General features: G+C 36.3%; 1 protein-coding gene across 2 annotated transcripts in view; it reads left to right on the top strand.

Moving 5' to 3' along the window:
• The window catches only part of TBCE (tubulin folding cofactor E), a 30,351-nt gene that overhangs the window by 7,522 nt on the left and 10,310 nt on the right, over nucleotides 1-12,519 (top strand). For both annotated transcript variants that reach the window (XM_075043237.1, XM_075043236.1), the window contains exons 4-7: nucleotides 4,212-4,397; nucleotides 5,473-5,561; nucleotides 6,234-6,333; nucleotides 9,264-9,366. In XM_075043237.1, coding sequence (XP_074899338.1) covers nucleotides 4,212-4,397; nucleotides 5,473-5,561; nucleotides 6,234-6,333; nucleotides 9,264-9,366 — 478 coding nt within the window. The remainder of the gene's footprint in view (nucleotides 1-4,211; nucleotides 4,398-5,472; nucleotides 5,562-6,233; nucleotides 6,334-9,263; nucleotides 9,367-12,519) is intronic.

The raw sequence follows: 12,519 nt of genomic DNA, 5'->3' as shown, positions 1-12,519 counted from the left end.
CAAGTTATCCTGGCAAAAGCATTACATGGTTTCAGTTTTTTCCTCCAGTCAGTTTTATAAGTTGCGTGTGGACATGTTTTTAAATATACAGACAGCAGTTGTGACCAATCAGATGTTACTGTTTGCATGAAATTTATGCTCCTGTCCAAAAAATCTGTTTATATTAAATTAGACTATCTCTCCTTCAAGAATAACAGATTCGCCTCCAGGAATATCTACTTAGAGCACAAACAAACCCTTCAAATACAGGAAGATGTCAATATCATTTTAGTGTCTATGAAGAAGAAGCGATTGCCATCTAGCAGGGGGAGAGTGTGTTCCCAAGGTTCCTTTTAACCTCAGAAGATATCAGTGAGGAAGTTTTGATTGTTTCACTGTGTGTGACTGTACCCATCAGAGACTTCTGCTCTCTGTTGTCAATAGAACAGTGTTGAAACAAAACTGTTGTCCCTAACCACTATTCAAACACGTCCTGTGCTCCAGCAGAACCTTAAGATAGCATCTGGAACTGCAGATGTCTGTCTGTCTTTCTTTTGTGAAAGCTCAGACTCAGCTTTCAGGTCTGTTTTGACTAAGGTAAACTTGCAAGAACTTCAAGTACTTGCCGATGTTTGCAAAGCTTCTGCTGTGCAGTCAGGAATTTGATACACCATAGCACATTAGTGTTAGGTGTCACTTATAAGCATTGTTTGATGCGACAGCTGCCACAGACTGTTGTAAAACTTGAAGGGTTTTCTTTACTGCAGTGTGTAGATTCTTCTAAAAGAAGTCTGGTCTGCTGAGCACCTTCCCCTAAAAGGAAGAGATCTGTTCAGAACCTATCTAGAAAGATGTGCATGAATTCAACCAGCTGTATTTTATGACACCTTATGAGCTTTGTAGTGTGTGTGCTCCAGTCATGATGATAATTGCCTTGAGGTAATCATTGCGAACAGCCGGTACTGGACAAAGAAGCCCTTCCATCCACCTTTAGTGTCTAGGCTGATAAAGCTGACATCTCTCTCCTTGGCTCAGAAGCTTGCTTCTGCAGTCAGACAGCTCAAGTGTGTAACTGTTGGCAGAAAACAGTTTATGTACTACTGCATTATTCTTCAAGTACTGAAAAGTGTATGTGTGTGACATTTCTCTAGTGTATGAAGAGCCATCGTGTGCCTGTAATGATGAGCAGTGCCACCACTTTTTTTTACATTAACAGAGGAGAATGATGCCAAATTTCTTCTTTATTCAGTTAACCAGTGGAAGCTGATAGCTAATCTAAATTTTAATGAATATCTTTCAAGGGCCCTGGGCATGCTAGCAGATGGGCTGTATTGCTTCAGGCTACTGAATCATGAATAGGAAGTGTCCTACAAGCTGACTTCTGAGATTGGGGTCAAACTCTATTCAGCAAGAAGTGTCAGTATGAACCAAAGCCAGCTGGTTGTCAGAGCCCCATTTGGGCATATTTTGTATTTTCTGCTTAAGGAAATTGGGGCATATCTTCTACCACTTCATTTCTGCCCAGTGTATTGTCCTGGCTGCAGGACATTTTATACACATGGGAGCAAAATCCCTGTTCTCAGATTTCTGAATGTTTAGCTTAAGTCAGGTTGATCAGTAGTCCACTGGTTCTTCCATCTCATGAGATGCATGCTGGATGACTCTTTGGATTAGTATTTTTCTCTTTAGTTCCCAGTTATGGAGACTGATTGCTAATAGGTGTGCTTTTTCATGAGTCCAGGTGCTGTACATTAGTTGTCTGATATGTACATATGGCTTGTAGGGTTCATATTCCCTAGTGTGCAAGTTAATACAGGCAGTGTATTTTAGGGAAAACGAGTTACAGGTTAAGTGACCTGTCTCCTTGAACACAATCATTTTGCCTGAAAATAGGTTACTATTGCAGTCTCCTTTTCTGTCCTTCTCTGTGACAGTTCTTGAAAAAAGTAGATCAAATTAATAGAATGGAACCGAAGGAGAAACTTAGGCTGTGGAACAAATTTGAGTATACATTAGATAAGATAGCGTGCATAGTGGTTGGAAGTGATAGGAACAGGAGAGAGAAACCCTCTGATCTTGCTATGATCAAAACAAAAACCAGAAGGGTCTTGAGAGAGAAATGTACCATACTTTTCCTGTAGCTTCAAATGACAAGAAGCAAGGTAGCATTTTTTCCTGGGGATAGAACTGGCTCCTGCCAAGACAATGAGGAAGGAGATACCAATAGAGACGGTGACCTGAGAAGATAGAAGTGGACTTAGGAATGGGTATGTTGATGGAGAGACCCAAAGGGCTTGTCTACGCCAGGGATAAATGGCATGACAGGAGGGGTGCAGATGTGGGGGTCTAGATTAGCTCTGGTGAGAGAGTTGAGGAGAGCAGAGGAAGAAAAGTAGCAGAACTGTTGAGTACAGAGGGATGGTGATGACAAAATGGGGAGAATCAAGGTGATAGAAAAAAGGACAGGAGATGTCAGAATAAACATACAGCAGGACCTAGGGCGAATCACAGATAGACAAGAGTACAAGTTTTCTTTCCAGAGCCTGCACTATCTGCTATCTATGAAGCTGTTTGACTTAATTAAATGCAAAAGCGATATACTTCACAGGTAAGAGATGTTATAGTTAAGAGGGTGAAAATGTCATTTACTGTTTTAAGAAGTGGTGTTAAGAAAGAGTCACATAATTTTTACATTTGAGGAAGTTTAACAGTTAAACTAGCCAAATGTTTGCAAGCTGTGAAGAGCTTCAAAGGAATGGAAGAAAAGACTTAAGGGAAGGTTACTGGATTAAAAATGTAGAGAACTGAAAATGCTTATCGAACATGAAAGTACACACTGGATTTACATTCTCTAAGAGTATGCCTTTCTGCTTGTCTTGTAATCATTGCGCTCTAAACTTAGTCACTACAAAACTAGACTGAAAATATTTTTGAAGTAAATAGTATCTAGTTTCTACCCAGATCTTTCTTTAGGATATGAGAGTACTTTAATAAGTATTAGAAATGTTAATGAATTAAACTGGTACAGGCAATTTCCAGTACTGATTTTTAAATAAAAGTGTGAATATATGATGCCCAAGCTATTCTATCGACTTGTAATAGGTCCATAGGATTCAGGGTCTCTAGTTACTGTTTTTCTGAGAGAATTTTGAACTCTGTAGCATTGGTGGTTTATATTATGGTTTGCTGATTAGCCACTTGACGTTTACGTGCTGTTTTGGAAAGAGGAGTTTTATTTACATAAGTGATTTCTTCCTCCTGGGTACTTTCCAGCCAAACTCTGTACTCTTCTCAGCTGGAAGGCAGACAGGTAATCATAACTACCAATTTTCTTCCTGCTGTTTTCTGACTGATCCTTCTATCAGATCCTCCATATGCTCTGTGATACCATTCCCACAACTTGTCTCTGCCAGTTTTTCCTAGGTACTGTGTTTCCTTGCTAAGTTTGATAGAAATTGTCAAAGCAATTGGATGGCAAGAAATTGTCATGCAGTAAAGTTTTTTCAGTGCTCAAGAAAAACTAAGAAACTTCATAGGACTGTGTAGAACATACATTAGCTGGATAATTCTGTTGAATATCCAGTTTCAAAATGGTTACTGAGCTAGTACAACATTGTTACCAAGTTAGTATCAGAATTTTTAAAAGTTTGAGTTTGTATAAGAGTTCCAAGTGGTACGATTTGCATCTTGTGTCATTTGTGTGGATGGAAGGACAAGGCTGCGTTCTCTTAGAATTACAGGTGAATTATTTAAGTCGAATATAATGAGGCAATGACTATTCTGAGTATTCCTATGGGCCTTAGGCTGTGGGTAAGACTCCAGACACATTTGTTGGATGATTTAGGTAACTTTGTGTCTATCCATAGGTAGAAACTTAATTTTCTGGAAAAACCATGTTCATAATGAGTTTGGAAACAACAGAGCGGTTATTTCTAATAATGGCACACTGATATTGTAATTTTGATGTGTAGGTACATTTGGAGATGTGGTGCTTCAGTTCTCATGGCATCTCACAATGTGAACCTGTTGGGTCAAATACTATCAAAGATACTTTGCAAGTCTTACCTGGTCTCATTGAGCGGGAACAGTGATGTCTAAAATTAGCCCGTAGAATTGCTTTTTGACTGCTTTGGTTCCCAGTATTTTAAAGAAGTAATAAGTAGTATTTTTGAGACTAGTCATTGTTACAATAACTTTTCATATTTCACCTTTTCCTGGCTGCTTTGTTGTAGGCATCCTAGAGGAGGATCGTTTATCCGGCCAAACAAGGCAAATTTTGGAGTAGATTTTCTTACTGCGGTAAAGGATCGGTACGGATTGAATGATCAAGGTGTTCAACATGGAACAGAGAATACATTGGTATTGGGAAAGAAGACTGTGGAATTTGTTGGCATGGATTCTGTTGCAGAACAACAAAGGCAAGTGTAATATATGAAAATCTAAGATAGACTCTTAGCGACTGATTAGTCAAGTAGTAGTTCAACTGTAAGGAAAGGAAGCTGGCTGCCTTGCATATAATATTGTCATATCTCTAAAAGTAAGCCAAACTGCACTGTGGTGGAAGAGACAAGAAATCCTCCTATTGTGGCTTCATAATTTACCTGTTTTATGGATCATGTTTGTGTGCTCACAATTCTCATTTTGATTTCACAAAGTAGAAGGTGATGATATTTAGGGAGGAATGAGCAAGATAAATTATCATGATATTGTCAATAATTATACACATACACGGTCCTTTTTAAATAGTTGTATTTTAATATTTTCTTAATATTGTACAGTGTTATTTCATCTTTGTTTACTCATCTCAGTCATGACTTTGTAACTAAGAGAGGGAAGGCATAAAGTCACTACTGCTAGCGAAGAAGTCTTTCGGTCAATTCGTGTCATGTTCATTTATCTGGAAGGGTAAGAAAGGAAGTAACTTAATGATGTGTAATAGATTGCAGTTTTAATGACCTCCAGCAGTAGAGAGGTATCAGTTCAGGAGGTGGCAATCTCCTTTTGAGCTGATATTCCACAACTATTCTCCCTTTGTCTCCGAGAACATACTAAGCAGTCAAAAATACTCTTTTTTTGTCTTTTTTTGATTAAGTGATACAAAGAATGCTCAAATAACTCAGAACCTCTTGCAAAAAGTATTACAAGAAACCTGTTTAACTTGGAATCTCTAATTAAATTCCAATTTTCATAGCTAAATTTTGTCTGTTTTGTCACTCTTTTTCAGTTGGATGAGGGTTGGTTGGGTTTTTTGGCAGGTGGGGGTTGTGGTTCAACCAGACTTATTTTGTAGTAGCAATGTAAAGGCAAAAAACAGAGGAGATGTGTCTGGATTTGAGTAAGAAAAACACTGATATGTAGCAATCTGCACATTGCTAATTCTAAAGGAGATGATATGTATGAAAAGGGTATTATTTAGTTGTAACAACCAGGTATTTATACAACATGCCTTCTTCTGTTTGAAGATTACTTAACAGAATGTTCTTTCTCCTTTAGCCAACTGAACCGACTGGTAGATGTCTCAGTGCATGGGTGTGCAGTGAGCCATGCTGGTCAGAAAGAGGAAATCGGCAGAACATGTCCTAGTATCCTTTTTTGCTATATTACATGATACCACAAATAAAGTATATATTTTAGCATTCCAAGTGTTTACTTCAATGAATTATATTTGTTTCCTTTTATTAAAAAAAAGTTTAAAAATGCAGTTTATATTTAGAAGCTTAATGCAATGATTACAGAGTTTAAAAGGAGATATCTGCAATTTTTGAGAGAGAATGCAACTTGTGGATAAAAATAGAAATTTTGTCATAAGTTGCTACTGTAAGTGCAATTTCAGAAGGCTCCAGCAATGGGCTGTTTGTTTTGGTTTTTTTTAATTTAGCTCTAGAATAGATAACCCCATAAAAATCCAACTGATAATGTTCTGTAGGCACCAGAGGTTTCCAATGTATAATAAATAATGTATTCAATATAATGTGTGTCGTAGCAACGTTGCAGAAGTATAAAGCAGGTATTACTTGTTCATTTATAAGGACTGGTAAGAGTTCCTGTTGATACCGGAATTAATCCATTTTAGGATCTGTAAAGTTAAGCTGTTTTATAAAACTGTAAGCCATTTCTGTAACTGAGCAGTAGTATGTCTTAGCCCAAACAAGTGTAATCTATTTCTGTTTATTTGATTCAAAAACAAACCCTAATTTTAATTTATGAAAAAGGAAGTTCAGATTTGAGATAAGTTTCTTAATGTGAAATTTCAGATATCAGGCATATAAATCTATCAAAAAATCTGATATCATCTTGGGAGACAGTAACAGCTATTGCTTCTCAAGTTCAAAATCTGGAAACACTTAATCTCAGGTATAAATATTCATATTTGGGTTTCTGTTCCTTTGGGGTAGGGACAAAAAAGAAGAGGCTCTTTTAGATACGGGGCCAGCTTTCTAAAGGTAACTGGATGCCTCAATACTCATTTTAGTGGGAGCTAAGTTTTTAAATACTTCTTGTTTAAATCTTGTCCTTAAACAACTCGTGTGTGTGCTATATTTTTCAAACATCCCTTTTCAAGGAAAGACTAGGACCCTAGGAGTTTAGCATCTGTATAAAACTAAATTCTGGAGAAGTGCTTGGGACAGATGGATGTTGACTGGAGTTTGTAAAATTAGAAAAATCACAGTTGTCTGAAAATTAGAATACAGATTTCAGCCATTAAACATTTACAGGGATTCAGGCATTTGTCACTGTGTTCTGCATAACAGATTTCATCATTTTAATGCAAATTGGCTTGTTGGCTAGGGAGACTGGAATAAAATGCATTATAGATTTTTACAGGGTGCTGTAGACTCTTTTAAGCAGTTAGACTGAAGGTAAAAAAAAGTTACTCAGAGTACTTTTATAGAAATGAGGAAACAGGGAGTATAGAAACTTAGGTTTACAGCTTAATAAGGTGCCCTTATATACTTCTGTGACATCTAAGACAATTAATTCTCTTTTACATTTTAAAGCTTAGTTTGCCCCAAGGCAGAACTGACTTAACGTTCATGCATCCACTTTGCATGTGTGCAGTGAGTCAGGTTTGCAGCAAGGAGACCACCTTCACAGCAGACATAGCCAAATCTGCTGTGTGCATGTGCAGCAGGTCAGACTCTCCGGATATTTGTGGGCAGGGTCTGCATGGCACTGGCAGGGTGTGGGGACTCTGCTGGCAGATGGGCCCCTCAGAGGAAGCCAAGACCTTGAGGTGGCACCGCTGCGGGAGTCTGCCTGTGAAAGTACAGTAGTAACACATCCTCATCACTTAAAAATCTCTCTTAGCATTTTTTAGTTAGGTTTAGCAGTAGCTATCTGTTTGCCTTCTGGGTTTGCAAACCCATTTGGGTTTTTTTCATAGCTTGGAGATTTTTTGCTACATAGAAAAAGTGTAAAGTAAATATATTTTCATTTTCTTTTAAAGTCATTCCAAGTGTCTTCAGACTTTATCTCTGGTTTTTATTATTGATATATTCTGACTGCCCAGGCAAGTCTTTATTTATGAGCCCACTAAGAACGATGCTTTAAAAACAGTCATGCCAAACTAAAATATCCATAATGCTTTAACCCCACCTTAAGTATTCCAAGACCCAGTCTGTTTCTGCCCTGAGATGATGCTGTTAACTGTAAACTAAGGGAAAATCTCTTGTACAGTGATGACATTGGAAAAGGAGGGAGGATGTTGTGAAGTAAAGCTGCAATTCCATCAAAACAAGAAAGAATTCACAAAATAATTTCAAAATAAAGAACATTTCTAGTATACACCTATACACTATAGCTGGCACATGGCAGAATAATTTTCTGGTGTGGACTAGCACAGTAGATTAAAGTTTGTAAATAGTTAGCAGCCTAAACCACTAATTTTGAGAAGTTAGTGTTATAGGTGCAACTTCAGGAAGTTTGTTTTATTGTCAAGGTTAACACCTTGACTGCTGACTCTTCAAGTGGAGTTGTTCAGCTGTTTTGGAGGTCTTACTAGTCATTGAAGACAGCAGCAGGGCAATAGGACTGAAGGCAGAAACCCAAAATACGACTTTTTTTTTTTTTTTTTTAGAGTCTTGGAGATCTGTGTTGCGATTAGCAGCTTCCAAAGCCTTCATTGTACAGTACGCATAATGTAGCTAAAACAATTGAAAGTGATGTAAGCTAAATTGAAATAAATACCAAGTTAATTTGATAAAAAAGTGACCCCAGGTTTTTTATTTGTTGTTATAGTTAATGTGACAAAAATGTATTTTTTAGAGTAGTTGTAGATTTTCCATTTTCTTCAATATTTAGCACTGAACAGCTGTTTGCAACCTGGGTGCTATTTGTAAATCTAACTTTGCCTAGAGCGTATGTTCTCATGAGTTATTATCAGCATGCATGAGAATACAGAGAATTTATATTAATTCACCGACAATAATTTTTTTAGTTTTTCATCATTGAGAAGTGTAGTCTAGACTGAAGGGTTTTCAGAAGTTATTTGTGATAAAATTGGAAAGCAAAATGGGATTGATGATGGAATCTGATCCTTATGACTACAAAGTGAAATAGTCTGAATTTGTTTTTTATTGTTTTGACCTGTTTACTTGAAAAAAGAAAGACATTAGCAGGTAAGTCTGTTACTGAATTTTTTGTGCAAGGAATGTTGGAAGAAGAATAAAAGTGATTAGCCATCCACCTGGCTCTCTAAAAGCTTGTTTAAATGGGGATATTTAACCCATAAGTATGTAAGTGTAACTACAGTGATAGCTTTTTATCATAACATGCAGGTAGATCAGATCTTAGGAAAGAAATAAAAACTTTTGTTTTAATGAAAACTAATTTGAAGACTGCAGATTTGAGAATCTTTTAACTGTTTTATAGTGTTATATTGCTATTTAGAGTGGATTTTACATCCTTTTGTTTTACTGGGGGCTGGATAGTCATGTAGGCTCTTTATTTTCAATTGACACTAAGGAGTTTAAGCCCAAAATCTGACTTTGTTTCATTTAATAGTAATGAAAATCATTCTTTTCATATTCAAAACTTAGGGGAGGAAAAGGGGGGAAGGAGGCCACAGATGAATAACTATGCATTCATGAAGTAGGAAATTAGGAAGGAGTAAATTTTAATATAACTACACAATATTTTATAATATTTTAAAATATGTGACACCTTGGCAGTGACTTTTAAAATTTCTTTGTGTAAATTGTTTTTGTCTTTCACACATAATTCCAAATTAGTCACTCAAATAAATGCAATTATTCGTTATGCTGATAATTATTCTTTTTACACAGTGAAAACAAAATGAAATTTCCATCTACATCAACCTCTGAATCCAGTGTATTTTCAAAATTGAGGATTCTGGCACTTAATCAAACTCAGATAACATGGACAGAGGTAATAACCTTTTGTGGTTTTATTTTTATTTATGTTGTTAGGTTTTTGAGGCAAGGAAAGCACAATGAACATTTATGCATTATGTTATTCTACTGAATGTAATCATCCTTAGAAAAGGTGCCACAGTGTAACTGTATTAGTTACGTATTAATTAATGTAGTTCCTACATAATGTAGGAAGTTATATTGTCACAGGAGTCTAATAAGAAACATTTAACTTCATCCAGGTTTGTAAATTGCCAAGTCAAGATAAAGCAGTTGGAGTATAATATAATTTCATGTCCCAGAGGTTTGAGTGAATGAAAACTTCATGTTTCCTTGTAGTTATTAAAGGCTTATCTGTATTTTTATGCATGTGATAGAACAAATGCAAATGGAAAGAACGCGTGTCATTATGACACAAAGTACTCGTTTTGGCATCACTTTGTATCAGCAGGAGATTTGCTTAGTGTCTTTGCACATACTGACAATTCTTGAAATACACGAAGCCTGGTTATATGCAACACAGATATAGCACAGAATAAACAAAGCTCTGGCTTGTTCCAGGGACTGAAACATGCAAACATTTAAATGACTCTCCCCTAATATGATGTCTTATTAAGAATGAAGTCCTGTTGTCAAATATGTTAGCAGTGGGCCTTTTTTCAGAGATGGGGCTTATGAAGCACATCTCAGTAGTGCCATGTTATTTATAATGGCTTGTAAATTCCAGCCCATTATTTGGATTTCTCAGGGGCGGATTTTGTATGTACTGCATTGTGAAATTACTTGAATTTTCAGATACTTGCTGCCAGCTACTATCCAGTAATAGAGCACTTACAAAAACCAGGGTTTGAGTTAAGTAGAAAGAAACTTCATTCTCTTCTCTTGCAGCAGGGCTAGAGGAGGGTCATTGCTATATTACAGTTTAGTGTCCATTCACTGTGCTCTTAAACCATCAGTGGGGTTTTTTGCTAGGACAGTTGATAATCCTTCATAATAGCCACAATATGAATGGGGAAGTGAATGGAAGAATTAAGTGGCTACAAACACTTTAAATGTCATCTAGTGCTCATCAGAGTAAATCTGTGCATTGCGGTGTTTAAAATGTTGGCAGCTGCCAGCAGCTCTCCTCCATACCAGGGTGGCCGAAAGGCTGGCTGGAGCCATTGCTTCAGGCAGATTAGAGTTCTCTAGGGGTAGCCTTCCAGAGAGACGCTCCAGGTTAGTCAGAGCAGTTTAAAATTATGTAGCTTTTGCATTTGTTTTTGAAAGGCTGCTCTAGCTGACAGTTCATCATAGGTGATAAAGACATTTTTGGTCCCGAAATCTTTTTTTATAAAATTGAAATTTGCTTGATTCATTCCTTTATAAGTGGGGAGACATAAGCCTGTGCTTAAAAGTGGTGTTCCACAGCAGCCAAACAAAAGGGAAAAAATAGAGAGACCTACCTGACATTAATAATCTGTGAACAAACCACTTGAAATGTTACTGCTTAAGCTATATGGGGAGTTACTTGGAAAAGTCAACTTTTTAATAGAAAGTAATAATGAATATGATCCAGGCAAAAGAGAAATATGGTGATTGTCAATGGGAATATAAGCAAAGTCTGAAAATCCTGGAAATGTTTTAATTAAAATTAAAACAATTTAATGGTGAACAGCATTTCAAAATAACTTATTGCCATATATAAGAATATATGGCATGGGACAGTTTTAAAGAAGAGCAGACTTGTGTTTTTTTCATTTGTTCCTCCTCTGTTTTGTAATATTTTTCACAGTAGAGGGACATGCTCAACTGTTCTGCAATTCTGTGTAACTCCACATTTACATGCTTTGAGCATCAGTTTTCCAAAAAGTTCTTTCATTAGTATATTATGTGCATATATCTAAAGACATCTGAGATGTCTATTAATATATCATTTAAAAAGTTTATTACTGTATAATTGTCAATTGATTATTCAAAACGTAATATATAACCTTCAAGGGGGAAAGATGTCCTGTAAATGTCTTACAATTAGAAACCATTGACTTAGAAATTTAATTAATGCATTTGAGAGTAATGAATTCATATTTATGGCTCCAAAACCATTTTTTCTTATTCAGCATTTAGATCATAATGTTGTATTTGTCATTCTGTTTTCAAACTAAGATCTTATATTTATAAAATAATCTACTATTACACAGGGTAGAAGAAAAATCTGGGTTAGAGCAGAGATGCAGGATCATGTTTCTGACACTGGCAAGTAGCAGGTAGTTGGGAAAAATTCTTGGCGAAGGGCAAGCATATGGTACGAGCTTCTTATAAAGTAATCTGAAATTCAGGGGCTTCCTGAGCTGGAGACTATATATCTGTATTTAATTAATACTTGTGGATTTTTTGTTTCATGGTTTATCTAACTATATTAAGAACACATTTGAAAATTTTTATATGCACATCTTTTAACATCAGTTTAATTATGTGCTGTATGAAAAAATATCCTTTTTGGGTTTTGATCTTGCTGCCTGATCATTTCATTGAATAATTCCCAATATTTTATATGCAAGTAACTGAGAACAGCTATTCTCTGTTTCATAGCTTTGATGATTCTTGTTAAGCTTCTTTGTGCCTTTCCCATTTATGTTATTTGCTTCCTGGGATAAAGAGGCTAAAAATACAGGAACATCATGGACTTACATGGTGACAATTGTTTCTTGTCTTTATTTCTTTTGCAATAGGTCTTGGATTTCAGTTTTTTGATCAGCAGTGGCTACTCCACTGGCTAGTCACCCCAACCTCCCCACCAGCTATCTACAAGCCCCCGATCTTTCCTGAATGTTAATTTGGTTTCAGACCTGTGAACTTTTGTTTCTGTATGGAAGCTGTTTTAAGCAACAGTTGAAAATTCAGCAATTTGAGTTTCTTAGAATCGTGATGTGACTGTCATTTGGTTTTGGCAATTTTCTAGTCATTTGGTCAGTCTATTGAAAAGTCTTCTGATACTTTAGTTTTGTGCAGTTTTTCTATTCCATCCATCACAACGCAGGGCTTTTGTGGGGGAATCCCCCAAAGGTTCTCTGTAGTGAACATGCACCTAATTTCTCTTGACTGTGTAGGCTTCTTTTCATGCTTCTTCATCACTAATAGATAAACTATTTTGGTCTGTCTTGTTAACATAGGGAAACACTATCCAAAT

Source organism: Buteo buteo, chromosome 12 (assembly GCF_964188355.1).
Source record: "Buteo buteo chromosome 12, bButBut1.hap1.1, whole genome shotgun sequence".
NCBI lineage: Eukaryota > Metazoa > Chordata > Aves > Accipitriformes > Accipitridae > Buteo > Buteo buteo.
Note: the sequence above shows the minus strand (reverse complement) of the source record. Positions and strands in the feature narration are given on the sequence as shown.